Raw genomic sequence first — 18,536 nt, 5'->3', positions numbered from 1 at the left:
GTAAGAGGAAGGACATTCCTACACTCTTTCATGAGTATTTATTACTAACAAATATATTCCCTCTATACTGCTTGTGTAGCTACAGTATTTCGCATAATCAAAGAGTTAGAATTTCCAAGTAAGATTCCTTCAGAGCCAGGTCACAATAGTGCTAACACAACATAATTGCCCTGAATATATATAACTTCTTGCTGAATCTATAGAGCTTCCTTTTATTGAGGAAGATAGACTGTGAGCAGTTATCGAACACCTGTATCAGATATTCCCGTGTGAGATAAATACTGAGACTTAAATGGAGCCAGCTATCTGTTTTGGAGGCTACTTGATGTTTACACTATAAAGGAGAATGTTCAAAGCAAATTATCTCTTTGGTAACTATTGGAATAAGTATCCCAATATAACCAGTTAGATGGTGCCTAGGCCAGTTCTGACCTTCGCTGCTGGGCCACAGGCAGCACTGCGGTGTTTTACCCCAGAGATACCTTGGCTGGCGGCAGAGTGCAGCGGGGCACAAGACAGGACTCCGTTCTCCTCAGGAGAGAGCTTCTGGCGATGGTGGAGAGAAAGGGAATGGATTCTGCTAGAAGGTAGCCAGATGTTTATTCCATGAGTACAGAGGTCTGCACTGGGCCACTGCTGCTAACAGAATACCGGCCGCATGGTCTCATTAACTTTATAAGCTCGGGGACAGGGGAAGGGGAGGGGACAGGTGAGTTACCAACCAGGTGAAGGGGGCAGGGTCTCAAGGGAGGATGACACTTAGACAGGCCAATGACCCCCAGGCCTGAGAAGCATCCTTTGAAATCGACGAATCACACGACGCCTTGCTGGTATGTTAGCCTGATTGACAGGGCACACTCAGCAAGGGGGCGAGGGGGCAGGGAGAGAGGCATAGGCACACCTGGGAAGGGACTCGGAAGTTTAAAACAGGACATTGCAACACACCACAACATCTCCCCCTAGTTTTGTTTAAAAAGAAGAGGACTGTGTTTATGGTGCAGAATGATTCTACTGAGGCTTCCAGGTCATCCACTGGAGCACTGAGGGCTTCCAAATGGTAGACCTCAGGAGGGGGAGATGAGCTTGAGATTAACTTGAGAACCATGCGTCTGATTACTCCAAACACAATGCTAAAAACTACAATAACTACAACTAAAATAAACAGCACTAAAATTACAGTTTTCAGAATAGATCCCAACCAGCCCGAGAGTCCCCAGCCATTGGACTTTTGTCCATTCAGCTCGTTGTCAGTTTCTCTGTTCATGTCTGAGAACCTTTATCGAGGTAGTCCATATGTGGTTTGGGCTGCGGTACTATGTAGGAGATTGCAGGTGGGATGATCACGAGTAGGACGAGAAGCAGGCTCGGTCTCATGACGTCTCGAGGCTACACACGAACAGTGGGATCTAAACTGGTACAAAAACTTGAGACAAACATATATTACAAACTATTCCAGATAGGAGGCTTAAATGGAATTTCCTCCAGAGAACGTGCACGGCGTTTTCTTCTCCAGGCAGCATGAGCAACCTGGGGTGCTTCTGCAGATTTCTCTGAGACTTTGGGAACATAGGGCTTTACCCATTTGGAAGGAACCCACCTTAAACCAGAGGGGGTGGATACACAGGCGTATCCACGTCCCCAAGTAACCAATTTGTAAGGTCCCACCATTTTCCAAGTCTCAGGGTCCTTTACTAAAAGTGGAGGTTTTTCTTTCATCAACCTGTGACTGTTCCCCCCAAAGTGGCGTAGGATGGGTGGGTTCAGGCTGTCAAAAGAACAATTCAGAAAATTGATTGTGAATAGTGCCCTGGATAACCGGATGTGGGGAGGTTCTACCTTCAGAATCTGTTGTTGCTGGTCCAGGACCCTTTTAATATCACGGTGAGTTCTTTCTACAATGGCTTGACCTGTAGGGGAGTAGGGGATGCCAGTTTTGTGCTCTACTCCCCATTGCTGCAGGAAGCTCCCGAATTCCTTGGATTTATAAGCAGGCCCATTATCAGTTTTCAGCTCCTTGGGGATGCCCATGAAAGAAAAGGCCTGTTCCTTTTATGTCTGCACGCCTGGCAGGCTGGCGCTTTATTCTTCGTTTTTTTGTTGTTGACCCCCAGGGAGGGCTTGCAGTTCTCCTCCCCTGCTATTTTTAAATTCATCAAATTCCCTTTTCAGGGGGCACTGGTTACTCCAGTGTCCTAGCTTATTACAAAGCAGGCATGGTTTAGTGGGCTCAACCATTGCTGGTCTCCGCTGCTGCCCAGGGTACTGCTGTGCTGAGGGGAAAGGTGCAGGGCTGGCAACAGCAACACGCTGGGGTGGTCTTGGCAGCAGCCTTGGTCTGGTGTCTTCAGCCACACTCATCAGAGGCACTTTCCTGTTACAGACTAGAAGTATATCTTTTAGTGTAGGGGAAGGTTCCATAGGAAGGCTCAGGATTGCCGCTCGACACTGTTCATTTGCATTTGTAAATGCTATTTCTTCTAAAATTGCTTCCCTAGCATTTTCCTTTTTAACTTGTATTTCAATGGCTCTAGTTAGCCTTTCTACAAATTTCAAAAAAGGCTCTGATGGTAGTTGTTTGATTTTACTATAGGGCTCAAAAGGCTCCTCAGGTTGGAGGGAAAAGAATGCCTTTTCAGCTGCTTCCTTTACTTTCTCAAGTGTTTCTGCAGGAATTGCAGCAGCTTGGACTGAGGGAGAAGACCATTGACCCTCACCACAGAGGTGATCAATAGTGATAGGGTTACCATTGTTGTCTTTTGCTGTGTTTGGATCAGCCTGTAAGCTTGGGAGAGCATCTTTTAGCAGTTGTTTCAATGCTGATTCCCATAATTTGAATTCCGTGGATGTCATGAGACATGAAAACAGTTGTTTCAAATCATGTGGAACCACAATAGTCCTACTTAATTCAGAATTTAAAAGGCCACAGAAATATGGACTGTGTGGACCATATTCTTTATGAGATTTACAGATCTCTTTAATCAATTGTCGTCCAAAAGAACTCCAATTAGCAGTTGGGGCTGCTCCAGCTTGAGCTGCAGGCTGAAACGTAACAGGAGCTAGCGACAACATGGCACTGTGCATTGGGTCTGCTGTCCCCTGCTCTGTATCCCTTGAATCAGAAGCATTGGGATCACAGCTACAGGTTTGGGAACAGGCAGTGGGTGTGTCCCCACCATGGGAACCCGGGGAGGGGACGGGGAAAGGGAGCCGGCAGGGGGCGGGGATACCGTGGGAACAGGGGGCGGGGTCACCTGGTGACATCACGTCAGCAGCCGCTCCCTGGGAGGAGTAGAGGGGCGGAGCTGAGGGTACTGCAGGAAAGGCGGGGGGAGGGGGGAAGGTGTCATGAGGAACAGGAGGAGAGGGGGATGGGGCAGGAATTTTGGGATGCTTAAGAGGATTTTGGGAAGAAGAAGACCAGGTTTGGGAAGATGCCACGTGGCACCCACCATCTTGTGCACCCCCTAGGGACTGGGGGCCATTTTGGACATCACTGCTCTCCGGAAAGCTAACACGTGCTCGGGATTTTAGAGGAGGGGATTGGGAAAGACACGCAGCCTAGCCAGGGCTTTGTGAACAAAACAACTCAGGTATTCTTGCACACTGTGGGAGCCGACTTCCCAAAGAGTGTGCTTTCTTTAAAATACCAAGTTTTGGGGAAAGAGGTTTAGGGGTTTTAGAGGGAGAGGGAGGAACAGGGAGAGCAGAGGCACATGGCTTTACATTTGGCTTTTTCTCCATTTCCTTTTGTTTGAGCAATGCTGTTTGAATTTGTAAACTCCAGAACACAAATTTAGCTGAGGGTAATTTGCCAGATTGTCCTAAGGTTATCAATTCATTCCCAACTTTATCCCAGAATTGAATATTGTGGATTTCTTCAGGGGAAATGTTTGGGAACTGCAGAAAAAGCCATCTTATAAACTGTTTCAATTTTCCTTTAGAGAATTTCACATTACTCTTGATTAAAATGCTAACAATATCATAATACACTCCCCTTTGTACAATGCTAAGTTTGGAACCCATGTTAAAAAGCAAAGTATTTAATCCCGCCTGACCAAAAACAAAGCTAAAATCAGCTACCAATTTCTAAAAAAACCACAGATAGAAAGCGATAACAAGCAGACAAAAGCTTCACAATGCAGCTGTATATACTGCTTTTAAAATTCCCGGGCAGCGGCAGCAGGGCATGCCCTGCCGAGCCGGCACGCCCTGCCGAGCTGAGGCAGAAACAAAGCCTCCCCCGCGGTGGAATGCAGCTCCCCCGCGGAGCAGGGGCAGCAGCCACTCCACGTGGCAACTGAAACCGGGACGCCCCCCCCGCCGCCGCGTGTGCAGAGAGCACTGCCGACCCCGCACCGAGAGAGATCCCCCGGCCACGTGGAAAGAGAGCCCCCCCCCTCCCCCGCAAAGAGAAAGAGAAAGAGAATCTCCTAACACGTGTCTGAGCACGCTACTGAGCCGGGGCTGCTCCGGCGCAAATTTTAAAAGACAGTGAAACACACGCAGAAAATAAAGCTAGAACGCTATGAATTCTTGTCTGTGGGGCTGCGCAGCCAAAATGCAAAGGCAAAAAAGGAACAGAACTCGCAGCAGAGTCTGTTTTTGAGCTTCTGCTCTCCCGAAAGCAGAGATACTCACGTGAAATGGAAGCTGTAGGCTGGGTACAGGCAGGCAGGTCTCCACCGGAAAAGGACCTCTCTCTGGGTGCAAGAGAGGCTCCCCTTTTCTTCCTCTGGAAAATCTGCTCACCACAATGAAGCAGGGCTTTCCAAAGGCGCCGAATAGTCCACGAAACTTTTTCTGGGAGTATTCCCAAAGTCTCTAGCTGGGAGTCTTGAAGCCAGGCTCCTTTCAGCTGGATGCACAGCTGGCAGAAGCTTCTCTGAGGAACTGCGAGTCCGTTTTCGGGCTGCAGAGTCGAGCCACCCACAGGGATGCCAATATATTGGAATAAGTATCCCAATATAACCAGTTAGATGGTGCCTAGGCCAGTTCTGACCTTCGCCCTGGGCCACAGGCAGCACTGCGGTGTTTTACCCCAGAGATACCTTGGCTGGCGGCAGAGTGCAGCGGGGCACAAGACAGGACTCCGTTCTCCTCAGGAGAGAGCTTCTGGCGATGGTGGAGAGAAAGGGAATGGATTCTGCTAGAAGGTAGCCAGATGTTTATTCCATGAGTACAGAGGTCTGCACTGGGCCACTGCTGCTAACAGAATACCGGCCGCATGGTCTCATTAACTTTATAAGCTCGGGGACAGGGGAAGGGGAGGGGACAGGTGAGTTACCAACCAGGTGAAGGGGGCAGGGTCTCAAGGGAGGATGACACTTAGACAGGCCAATGACCCCCAGGCCTGAGAAGCATCCTTTGAAATCGACGAATCACACGACGCCTTGCTGGTATGTTAGCCTGATTGACAGGGCACACTCAGCAAGGGGGCGAGGGGGCAGGGAGAGAGGCATAGGCACACCTGGGAAGGGACTCGGAAGTTTAAAACAGGACATTGCAACACACCACAACAGGTAACATAACTGCTTGTTATAAATCAAGACAAGGTTGTCACCTCTTTTGGATCAAGGTTAATCAACTCATAGTCATTAAATTCACACAAATGCATTACCAAGGATCTCTTTTACAGCTTCTCACTCTAATAATTTGAAGCATTACCAGCTGAACATGACATTTTTTATCACAGATGCAGAAAAGCCAGAAAGGATTTGTGCTGTTATGTCTAGCTTCCAGGCTATGCATTGAGCTGTTCAGGAACAAGATCAGTACGAAATTTTAGCAATACAGCAAGGCAAAGCTATAAAAACATGGGAAACCAAGGAAGATTGTCCCACTGTTGGGTTTTTCCCCCGGCAGATGATGGAGAATATTTCTGCACAGCAACCATGTTAACCTAGCACCTTCAAAAGCCTAGGTAAAAGGTAACCAAGCTAAGCCTCACCACGCCCAAAGGCTAGAAATTATTGCATGATGAAACCCAGCCCATATTCTCCTTGCTAAAAAGCTGAAGTTTTATTCTATTTAATAGATTTTGTTGCATTAAGTGACACATCTCTAATAAAAAGATACCACATTTTAGTGAAAAATCCTGAACCTCAAGGGAAAACCAGAGCCCTATTCCACTGTTCATATTTCCAGGAATCCCCTACAAAAAAAACTAGCAGGAATAAAAACCATATGTTTTGGTAAGAGTGGGCAGATTTGACTTTGCAAACTGAACAAATCAACACAGTTTTACACCACTGGAAGATTTATCCCTCTTTCTCCACCTTGTATGCTGCAAATAGCTGGGCACTGCAAATCCGTGAGAGCTCAAATGTCTAAGCAAGAGTAATGATAAACACATGGTAAATGCAGACTTGAAAACTGTTTCCTCCACGATCAAAGAGGACTGCTTTCAGGCGTATGAAACCCAGGGTAAGAGCATTTAATGACCCACTAGCATTTGCTGCCAAAACCATCTGGATTTGAAACGTTTGCCTCAGCTTTGATTAACTATCTAGTAATTTATGAGGGCAGCTGTTCTAAGACACTAAACAGATGTATCTCTAAAAATAAATAGAAAGAAAAGTGTTTCCTCTGATTAAGTTTTGAAAAAACTTGACATACACTTTTGCAAACAGTTGAGAGATAACAAATATAGAGATCAGACTATCAGGAGATGAGACACTGCTTTTTTTACAGCAGGAGTAAACACAGAATTTTAGACTAATTATCCTACTTTAATGTTACCAGAGGTATTACTGGTGCTTGACTAAACTCAAAGCAGTGGCACGTTTAGTATACACAGTGCATTACTGAATGGAAAGCCAAAGTCAGAGGCTGAGTAGTTTATTTTACATGTAACGAAACTCACAAGATCCTCCAAGATCCATCCTGCATGAAATGGCTGTACTGATTACATGAACATTCCCTGAGAGCACTCGTGTGGATGCAGAATGAACAGACAGGCAATGAAATCACAGCACCAGACCCTTGGAAACTGAAATGTGCCTTTCACAAAAAATCCACTAAATCAGATTTAAAATAGGTTATAAAGGAGATTTCAGAGAATTAGAAATTCTGTGAGTTCATCCATTGACATGTGCTTTCCAAAGTGGCTTTTTCACAGATTAAAGCAGTGTCATCCTCATTATATAACAAGAGGTGTGATTACCTGGCAGCAAATTACATATTTTTGTTAAGGAAGATGACTGAGGCTTTTTATGAAGACCAGCATAGGCACCACACAGGGATGAAGGTTAAGTTTCTTAGATTCACAGTGAAAAACAATAGCACAATCAAACATTCCGCATAATGCCTCATTTCACACAGCCAAAGGACCCAGAACTTCCTCACAGGGATCTTGTGAGCACAAACCCCCAGGAGAGATGAGAGAGAGCAAGTGCTGATCCTGGGAAAGCATGTGGGAGAACACATGGTCTCTGCACAGCTGGGATCTCCAGAAAGGCTTCTCTTCCCAAGGAGGTTCTGCCCCTGCTTCTTTCCTTCTGACAGAAGACGCTAAAGGAACATGATTTGGAACTGCGCTTTCAGCCAGACTCCAACAAATTACAGCCTATTTGAAAGAACTGAAACTATATGGAAACACATAACCCACATACCTGGCTTCCTTTTTGTAGTAGCTTTTCTGACATAATGGACACTTCCCTGATAAGAAGTCCTGCTGTTTTCAAAGTAGAGAAGATTGACATTGCTTTCAAAAGACTTGCTGGGGCAATTTTTCCACAATTTCTCAATGCAAAATTTCTCCTGCACACTTTCTCTGCCAGTTGTGTGTTCATGGCACAGTCTTAACCAGCTCATACTTTGGTGAAAGGACAACTGCAACAAAAAATATCCATAATTTAATGCAAATGGTCACAGAGGTGACCAAGGCCATCAGATCTGTCCAGGTACTGTGGCAATGTCTGTTCTTGTAACAGACTGGATCTCAAAAAATCGGTGGTACTGCCACCCACATCTCTGCTGAGTGACTAATTAGGCTGGGCTATGGGAATAAATGCCAAGCTCAAAACAATTTCATGGAGCTTTCCCTTCCAGTGGCATTTCTCTTAAAAGTGAGGGGAATATATACTCAAATTCTACTCCCAGGCCAGAAAATGAGCAGTGTCTAAGTGCAAATAGAGGTAAAGGCACCTGGAACAGCCATCTAGAACTCCTTAGCATCAAGTCAGTCAACATAACAGAGCTCTTACTGTCTGACAGTGTGTTAAGAACAGCCATATTCTCTTTCAAGATTTATCTTTACAAGGATCCAAGTGTAGCCTGAAGTGAACTGCGGCACAAGTTTACTGATGAAGCTGAGGCAGGGATGAGAGCAGCAAGCTTTTCAGCCAGGAGGAAAAGACACAGCTGCACAGCCAGATGCCAGTAAGAACACCACAGTCACAATCAGGACACATGGCCATCACAGGCCAGCTAGATGTCTAAGCAGTATGGAAAACACTTCATGAAAATAATCATGTTATCAAAAGAGCACAAATCTTTTTTTTCTGTTTATCCTCATGAACTGGTTTGATGGCAAACCAGCAGGAGGAATTAACTCTGCACAAATATATTGTGAAAGATGCCAAGTCAGAACTACAATTTAATAGGAAAATTACAATAAAGGCAACAGAAACAGTGGCTTATACTAACAAAATCAAAGTATGGTCCAACACCCTGTTGGTCACAGTGGTGGCAGCAGTCCTGTTGGAATGATGGATGTGGTCCTGTTGAAGCGGTGATTCTGGAGAACGGTCTGGTCCTTTTCTGGAGGTGCAGTGGCGGTTATTGAGAGCTCTTCTGCTCTGGGAATTCCGTGGTGGTATTGTGGTGTCCCAAGCCCCAGATTATATACAGGTAGGAATGTTTGCTTCCTCTCCCAGGGCAGGGCATCTCACAATGGGATGATTCAATTTTATGAGAAAATGTGGGAAGCCTTGATGGCCCATTAGCAGAGATGGTCCTCCCAGGTTGGCTGCTGCTTGTCCAGAGGGAGTTATCAGGGCTGAGTCATACAGAAGGTAAAGAATACTGGTCCCTAGCTCATATAGATGGCAGTAGAATATGTACTTTTAGTTACATTGTAACCCAAGACGCCTCATTTGCTTTGACCTTCATGAAGCTTTCTGAGCTGGCATTTATGCATACCCTAACCTCTTTTAGTAGCTAAGAGAATTTTAACCCTTCTTGATGAAATAGGCAAAGGAAGGTCAGATCTTCAGCACAGTGAATGCTCTCCTTATTTCCATATCTCTATACCAACTATTTCAATCAGCCAGGCCCTCCTACAGCATTCCTAATCACTGCTGCGTGTTCAGAGTCAAAGCATATTGATGTCAGAATCTGAAGGTAATTTAAGTTGGAGAGAAGTAAAGAATTTTAAAAGACCAAAATAATGATAAGGGGTTAAATACTGTATTATTGTAATTTTATGGAGTGCACGCATAGGCACTGTAAGAATCCCTTTGCCTTTGGAAAGGATTGTAACTGGCTTTAACATTACAAGGATTTGCTTAGTCTTCCCTCAAAGTGTGGAAAAATCCTAAAAATTTCCTGACTTATATTGCAAATTAATTCTGCAAATACTACTCTACAGGCTAGTTCTCCCTATGCTTCTACTCTCTTAATTTTACTCAAGGAATAGCAGTAGCAGCTGAGGACAGAACACTGCTGTTCTCTGCCAGCGAAGTGTTCACCATTCCTGCCAGCAGCAGTGAGTATGCCAAGACAAATGGGATCCAGCTGTTTTAACACACACCCACAAACCAGCTGGATAGGGCACTGCAAGTGGAGTGGCAGATCCAGAAACTTTTGTTCTCTAGATATTTCTAAATCTTGGAATAACTCATGGAGAAGAGGCAAATGTTGTTAGGTACCCCAGTTTGTCTGACAATTTGGAGCTTGGCAGAAACCCGCATGACTAAAAGCTACAATCAGCAGCTTGGCATTGGACCATCCAGTCATTACATCTAGGCCCATCAGACACTATTCCTGTGAGAAAGCTATGGGCACTGTAGAAGGCCATAGAGTCTTTTATGATGCAAATTTCAAAGTCACCAGAAATTTTAATTGAAGAAAACTTCTGTTGCAGGTCATCTGCCTCAATGGGGTTCCAGGTCTTCAGGCTGATTTGTGGTCTGTCCCATTTCCATCATACACAAACTTTTCAATTGTCCACACTCATGTCCTGTGCAATACACCTACTAACAAATCACCCTTTAATATTAGTGATGGTTAAACAACTTTCTGTCTACCTGCTCCCAACAAAAGCAGATGACTGAATTTCTTCCATGTATTCAGATTTTTTGGCTGCCTGGCTCCAATGAAGCCTTTTACAGTCACCTATAATTTTGCTTGTTTGGCAGTCCAGAGGACAGATGTGTGCTAAAGTCTTTACAAATACATTGATGTGTGAAGGTATGGCTGTTGCATCTTTGAAATGGGTCTTAATGTCTCTGCTGACTTTGGGCAGCAGGTTTGTTAGAGAGTCCAGACATCTGGGCTCCTGAAAGAGATAAGGTGGTCTGCACAAGGCTAGACTTCGGGATAAAACAGTAGGTTCAGGGGGGATATGTGATAGGTGGTTTGGGACTTTAGGATAAAAGGAGGCTGCACCCTCCCAAACCCTGAGAGAGAAAAGTCTGTGGGCATGTGCCCTGGTGGACTCTCGCTTTATTCGAATGAAGGACTCCTCTGTCTCCTTTTTAGACATATACTTCTGGTGTTTGTGGATTTTCCTCACAATTACAATAGCTGCCATTCTGCTTTTGGGTTTTTTAATTGACTGAATGGCTGCTGAAAACATTTTTAGCTTAAGTTCTTTGCCTGATAAAAAGCATAAGATGAAACTTTGAAATGCATAGTTTGCTTTTTTTTCTCCCCCCTAAATAAAAATAATTTGCTGTCAATACTCTTTCCCCAAAAGAAAAGAAAGCCCAACAAAGAATTTAGATCTTGCGATAAATGAGTAATGAAGTAGTTTACTCTCACAATTAAAGGGCAAATATTATGTATATGCTAAAAGAAGTTTTATAAATTTATAGTTATGTTTCCCCCTTTTGCATTGTTCTCATGGGATGGCTGGGGAAGCTAGGGCATTTGGGAGGGTCAGCTCATTACTGGCAACACCTGACCTCCAATCAAGATGTCAGGAAGTGATCACCACCACTGGACAGCAAAGAAGGAGTCGATGGACAGAACTTTAGGAGGGGCCAAAGAGTTAAAAGGTGAAATATCCATTGTGGACATGAGCACCTGGTGGGAAAATCCTTTGTTCCCAGCGCCATAATATTTTCTCTATTCAGTCTTCTATTGTATTTTTGATGAGGTTTTAATAAACCTTTTAAATTTTTTGAAAGGGAGTATAATTTCTCACAGTCTGAAATGTGAAAGCACAGCAACACATTTTGGAAAGGCATTTTTCTTACAGTGAGTAAATTAATATGAAGTGTTCTCCTGGAGTGAGTGTATTCCATGATTCTGTGTATTCTTGGATAGTGTATTCCACGACCATCTGATTTGTGCCCAAAAAATGGTTATTGTATCTTTAAGGCCAGGGACCAGTGTGTGTGGGGCCAAGGAGTGCATTTTGAAGCATCACTGCCCCAGGTATTTCATGTCTCTGGGCAACGTGTGTTTTGCTTGACTGAAGTTTTTTTTTTGGCCCAAGCTTTTCCTTGCCTTGGTGCACAGAGGCTGCAGTGACGAGCCTTAAACGGCCCTGAGGTGAACAGAGCAACTGCTGTGTAGGAGATTTGGGACTCTGCGCAGGCAGGAGCAAAGCGGCACCTCTCTGGTCCAAAGCCCTGCAAGCTGGGCCAAGAAAACACACTGGGTCTTCAGCCCAGCTGTTTCTGTAGAGCCCTGCCATGGGGAGGAGATCAACACTGGCCTTACATCTTTTTTTTTTACACCTTTTTTTTTACATCTACAAAGGTTTTTTTCCTTTCCTTGAGAGAAAGGCCCCATCTTGTACCATGTGCTGTGAGCGGGTATTTGTCTGGCCTTTTGGGTCTTTTTCCCAAGTGTTCACGCGTGGGGTAAGGTCTGACAGCTTAATATCTAACAGTTATTTGCCTTTTTTTTTTTCCCATGGCTTGTGAGCATTCTGTTTCTTAATAAAGCATTGGAGCATTGGGGTTTTTTTCATTTTCATTTGTTGGTATTCCTTTCCTATTGGTGGAAAGGGATTATTAGAATCCTGTAGAAGAGATGACACTCATTCCAATGTCCTCATTTAAATTGTCTCTTAAACTCAGACAAGTGTAAAATTCAGAACAGAATTTGGCCCAAGTCACTAGCTCCTGTTTGCTCAGTGTTCTCCTGGGGACACCTGTAGCTCTCCTGTCAGCCAAATTCCTACAGCTCTTTTGCAAACGACTAATTTAATTTCTATGGTATTTTTAAAAGTTTCATGTGAAGCTTTTAAAAAGAATAATCAGAGGTTTGGAGGGCTTTGGGGGAAGATTATCTTATGTGTGGACAATACAGTTGAACCATATTCTTCTAGAGCCATATGTCCTTGTGTCACATTTTCAGCCCTGACTTTTTATTCATGTCGTTGCTGTCTTCTCCAATAATTGTTCTAGAATTACGTTGTCAAATCATTGGCATTTACGTCAGAGAATCTCATCAACTTATCATGCTACCAGGGGTTGAACAATGTTTCCTCTAAAAGTATCCTGTCATTGCTTCACAGCTCATTTTAGGCTCATTGCAGAAGTCACTCATAGTTCCCTTAAGAAATTTCTTTCAAGAGCTATTTCAATAGAAAAATATCATTTGCAGCTTTGAAGGGCCATGAAGAACTTAAAGAAAACAGCTTATGCAAACTTCCTTCCACAGTCTTTCAAAAGAAAAAGCAGTTACTTCTGCATATTGTGGGAACTGAACTCAATCTCAAGGACAGAATGCTGTGTTATTATCCCAGGCAAAATAATTTTAGAGGGAAAAATATCTGAAATATTTAGAATCATACAATCAATTTCCTGAGTTGGAAAGGATCCACAGGGATTTTCAAAATCCCAGATCCTGGCTCTGCACCTCAGTCCCAACAATCCAACCCTGTGCCTGAGAGTGCTGTCCAAATGCTCCTTGAACTCTGTCAGTCTTGGTGCTGTAACCACTTCCCTGGGGAACCTGTTGCAGTGTCCAACCAACCTCTTGAGTGAAACTCCTGATATCCTATTTAAACTCCTCCTAACACAACTTCAGGCTATTCTCTAGGGCCTTGTCACTGGACACAGAGATCAGTGCCTTCCCCTCACAGGAAGTTGTAACTGCAATGAGGTCTTCCCTCAGTCTCCTCCAGGCTGAAGAGATCAAGTGGTCTCAGCTGCTCCTCACGTAGCTTCCCCTCCAGACCCTTCACCACCTGCTATGGTGCCAAACTATTAGAAAATAAATGTTAAATCAATTTCAATGCTTGCTTCTGGTATACGATCCAGGAATTGCCAAGTGTCCTGGGTTGACTATATGATGCTTTTATCCCCAATCATCTTGTTCTGTTTATGTTGAATAATAAGTTTTGCACCTTTAAGCCTTATTACAGAGAGTGAAGTGGGCAGAGAAGAAGCGGCAGTTTGTTTTCAGACATTGCACTCGCTCCTCCACGTTCCTGCTCCTGACTGTGTTGTCTGCGGATGGACAGACAGCAGGACAGAGCTCTCCTTTGCTTTTAGTTAGTGTTAGCTAGCTGAGGCAAAGAAGTTCCCTGGACTGTGGTTTTTTCCCTTTTCTTTGGACCTCTTGAAACTGCTCTGGACTGAACATCCAGGGGAGCACCGGCAGCTGCAGCTGTGGTCCACCGGGCTGGGCCTGGCCTGCGACATTTCCAGCACTGGAGGGACTGATCAGAGACTGAGTGAGCTGAACTGCAACCCGGGGAGGGACTTTCTCAGTTTGTCATCTCTTTTGGAGCGGCAAGTTGTTTTATTGTTTGATATTGTTTAGGTTTTATTGTTTAATAAACAGTTTTTTTCTACTTTTCCCAAAGGAGATATTTTCTCCTGGACCAGTTGAGGGGAGGGGCCAATTGGATCTGCTTTCCTAGAGGAGCTCCTCTGGGGATTCTCTTCCGTATTTGCTCTGAACCAGGACACCAAGCTAAGATTTACTCACAGATTCCTGTGTTGATCAGTGTTGGTCTGATTCAGGATATCATCCAACAATTTATACCTCCCTCTGTGACACTCCAGATCCAAAACTGAGATATTCCAATCCAAAAACTTCATTTGAATGTTGGTCTCTCCTAGGCATTGCAAAATTTGACTTTGTTTCACTTAAGTCACTACTCCCCAGATCATCTCTTGTGTCCTGTGGGTAATGGAAGTCAACCAGTAACCATCTGCACTCACACCAGACCAAGGGTTCCTCAGACCTCCCTTATTTTCCTCCACTAGCCACTGACTTATAATGCAATTACTTAAGGTTCCATGTTATTGTTGCTGCCTTCCCAATGCAAACTGGTCAGGCTCATTTGCTCTCTAAACCCTAAACATGTAAACCTCTCAGTTTTAAATATTACCACCACTGGAATGATCCTTGCATTTCTAAGTGAGAAAGAAGTGAAGTGTGTAAGTTAACCACAATTACCCACTGAGTAAATAGCTAAGTCAACAGAAAAGACTTCTTTTAATTCCAGTCCCAAACTTTACATATGCTTACATATGAGAACTCAGAGACTGTTGAAAATATAATTTTTGCAACCTTTAAATTCTAATACTAACAGCAGAAATAACAGCATGGCCATCTGAGTCTCTTTTCCATGCCCTTGACCAGATACTGGTCAAGACACAAGAGTAACATAATCAAGACACAGAGTAGCAGATTTTTCTAAAATTCCCCTTCCTTGTTGTGCAGACTTTGGAATTGATTTGGGAGGAATTTTTGTCTCACAGCAAAATTACATGCCAGATTACAAAAACATCAAGAAATTTTGTATTACTGAGCTTCCTTCAAGATTTAATAATGGGGTTTTTATATCTATCTTGAGACTAACTATCAATTTTCAAGCATCACAATTCTTGCACCAGAGACTTTTGTTACCTACCTATCTACCTATTTTAATACCATTCCTAAATCCAGCACATGTATATGATTTCACATTTGCTTATCATTGTAGACATCAGACCAGAGACCATAAGAAGCTGCTTAGAAACTAAGTACTTGACATTTTCTTGAGCTTGCAGACAATGGAATCTAAATAAAATCTACATTTTCAAAGCACACTTCTCAAAGCAAATGTTTTAGCAAGGGTGGTTTGCTAGACAAAAACTCAGGTCCATCCCAGAGAAGGAGAGAGAGATCCTAAAGAAGGTCTGGAAATTTGTGTTTAATATACAATGGAAGTTTAGAATTTTTCTGTCATTTATGTACAGTTCCTGAAATAATCTATCAGGAATTAAGTGGTATTATGACATAGAAAATAAAATTTGACCTTTAGGAAATAGATTTAAATCTTTGATCCAGTATTGACATCTTGCAAAAACTTACAGAAAATTCAAAGGTTTGGAGTTGGTCACATATAAAACATCTGAGTAACTCCTGAAATCCATTGCTTGATATTTACTGGAAAAGAGTAGAAATGAATCTTCTCTAAATTCTAAAACACATAACATTTTTTTTAAGACAGATCTTGTCTCTTCCTGTGGATAGGCACTGTGTGAAGCTGACATTGACAGACAGTGAGAGCTTCAATGTGGTTTTAAACACATCACTTCATAATATAAATTTAACCACAGCAGACATTATGAGTGCTTCAAACACAAGAGCCCCTTTCCACCTCCCTCTACCCCACCCATCTTAACAATGACTCTTTTGTCTGCCAGTGTGAGTTCTAGAGAGGTTTATCATCTCTGAGTGGCTCTGGTTTTAAGACCTGTTATTGGTAGAGCTGAGGGTTCTCGATATTTTCTTGTCATCTCCTGCTGCCTTGCCAGCTGTACCTACAGACTTTCCTATGGCTGATAGAAATACAACTGAGGAGGTGCTTCCATTCCAGAGAGCAGACTTGGCACACTTCCATCTGCCTGGTGTTAAATTTCCTGACTTAAATCTCTTTAGTCAAGTGTACAGTGGTTGGAGGATGCTGCATCTTACTGTAAAAAAATGCACACCCTGAAGACAACAAAGTCTTCTGAGTAGCACTGGTTGGTTGAGTTTCAGAGCATGTTTTGGAATTGCCCTTTCTTAGCAGGGGACACAAGCAGTTCCTTGTATCCTAAAGGTAGACTTTCACACCATCATGTTGGTATCTTTCTCACTGTGTGGGCTAAAACAAATTTACACGTGCTAGTTTTCTGTGGGTGTTAGCAAATAACCTCTTAATCAGTCAAACAGAACAAAACACAAGCAAAAAATGTTCCTTTGCCCAAGAAACCAATGCAGAAAGCTAAAAAAAAATCAATTTGCCCTGGCAGAAAGAGCACTGCCGTGAGTCCGTGGAGTACTAGGAAGTGGGTGACCTTTCCTCATTATCTTTCTTTAAAGGCTGTCTCAGGTTCAACAGGGGCTACAGATCATGGAGATGCAGCTGGCTCCACAAGCTGCAAAAGAAAATAGTAAAATGGTAAAGATCTCCAGTGGAGTAAAGTAATGGATCAGCTATTAGATAGAAAAGAATATGACATGATTTCAGATTGCATTTGCGGGAGAAGTGAGAAAAAAACCTCCTGAATAGTACAAATATCCTAATAAATCAAATATACTCATATAGCAAATATATGAGTCAGTCATCCTTTTCTCTTCCAAGTAAACTCCCTACAGCAAAATTACCTAAATTAGGGTACTGGGAAACTGTAATTTTTTTAATCTAGTGTCTGTACAAGTGCATTTCCTGATGACTAATGACAACAAATCAGTTAATAAAGAATTTCATTTTAAAAAGCCAGTTGGGCTCTGATTAAGTATTTCTTCTGGGAGAATTTTGGTCTTAAAATTCCAAGCTCATTTAAATACAAGTTTTCTCAGAATAGTGGGAAAGAGCAGGCCATGCTACTGCATCTCATGGCCTGGGAGCTAACTCCCAGTCTGGAAGGGGTGATCTCTCTTGCCTCCTTCTGCAGTCATGTGGACAGAAACACCCCCAAAGGGTCTCTCACAGCAGTTCAGTTATGCTCTGGTTCACAAACAGCATAAGATCCACTATCCTGGCCTTTGGGCATTATATGCCATGGGATGACTTTTTCCAAGGCAAGGGGAGGGGAGGGGAGATACAAATGACCTCTGAACAGCTAAATTTCTTCCTAAAAAATTCTGGAGATTGTATTCTGGCTGATTCATCCATTATCCTGATTTTGGCTGGGATAGAGCTCGTTTTCATCTTAGCACCTGGTACACGGCTCTGTTTTGGATTGGGATGAGAATAATGTTGATAACACACTGTTTTGGTTGTTGCTGAGCATTGCTTGCACTAAGTCAAGGACTTCTCAGTGTCTCCTGCTCAGCCAGTGAGGAGCAGCTCAAGTGAGGGAGCACAGCCAGGACAGCTGACCAGAACTGGCCAAAGGGATATTCCATACCACAGAGCTTCATGTCCAGTACATAAACTGGGGGCAGTTGGATGAGAGGGGCTGACCACTGCTCAATGACTGGATGGACTTTGGTCAGCAAGTGGTGAGTAGCTGAATTTCTTGGTATTTAGTTATCTATTCTTCTTGTTGTTGTTATTATATTTAAATTTGCTTCCATTATTAAACTGTTCTTAAAAAAACCCACTAGGGTTTTTTTAAATTTTCTTCCTGATTCTTCTCCCCATCCATCTGGAAGGAAACAGGCAGTGAGTGAGTGTCTGCATGGGGCTTTTTTGCCAGCTGGAGTTAAACCATGACATTCCCAATGCTGAGAGATGTGACTTTGGGCTGAACAGCTCATTCCTCCTGAGCTAATTTTGTGGCACTGTGCCATAGCCCCTGGGTTTTTTTTAAGATCACAATTAATGGGGTCTGATTTCAAAAGGGCCATTCCCTGCCAATTTTGGTCTCTACCAAATTGAAACAATTTATAAATAGGTCCCTTAGAAAAGGCTGGGACTTACCATGCATTTTATTTCTCAGGAGCTTTCAATTCAGGAATTGAGGGATACCTATTCCCACACAGCTCCAGCCATGCCACATTCTCCTATTGCCTCTAATTTGTCCACAGTATTTCTAAATATTCTGGGGAAAATACCACCACTGTTTTGAACAAGGAGGTGCTAATTCATTGTGATTCCAGTAAGCAAGGCATTCAAACTTTGTAAATTATTACCTAAAATGCCTTTTAATACAGCTAATATGACAAAAAGGAGAGCATGGATAATCTTACCTGACTCAGGTGGGACCCCTGAGCTGTACCTTATTCAGCAGGTCTCCAAGCACATCATCCTGATGGACATCCATAGGAAGGTTTCCACACTTTAGTGTTTTGAGCTTTAACAGGATTTTCTCAAATCCTACTCATCAATCCTACTACTGAAAAAAAGGATTTTTTACACAAGAACGTGTGGCTGCACTTTTAAAGACAAGAAACATGGGAGTATAATTGCCTGACAACTGTGACCACCT

General features: G+C 43.3%; 1 protein-coding gene across 3 annotated transcripts in view; it reads right to left on the bottom strand.

Moving 5' to 3' along the window:
• LOC141728485 (uncharacterized) overlaps window positions 1-18,536 on the bottom strand; it is a 30,173-nt gene extending 11,637 nt beyond the window's left edge. Inside the window, exons 1-2 of one of the 3 annotated variants that reach the window (XM_074537018.1) lie at window positions 18,298-18,536; window positions 7,611-7,830 (exon numbers count right to left, since the gene is read on the bottom strand). In XM_074537018.1, coding sequence (XP_074393119.1) covers window positions 7,611-7,812 — 202 coding nt within the window. In that variant the 5' untranslated portion in view covers window positions 7,813-7,830; window positions 18,298-18,536. The other 2 variants (XR_012579450.1, XR_012579451.1) reach the window with 2 other exon arrangements.

Source organism: Zonotrichia albicollis, chromosome 3 (genome assembly GCF_047830755.1).
Source record: "Zonotrichia albicollis isolate bZonAlb1 chromosome 3, bZonAlb1.hap1, whole genome shotgun sequence".
Taxonomy (NCBI): Eukaryota; Metazoa; Chordata; class Aves; order Passeriformes; family Passerellidae; genus Zonotrichia; species Zonotrichia albicollis.
Note: the sequence above shows the minus strand (reverse complement) of the source record. Positions and strands in the feature narration are given on the sequence as shown.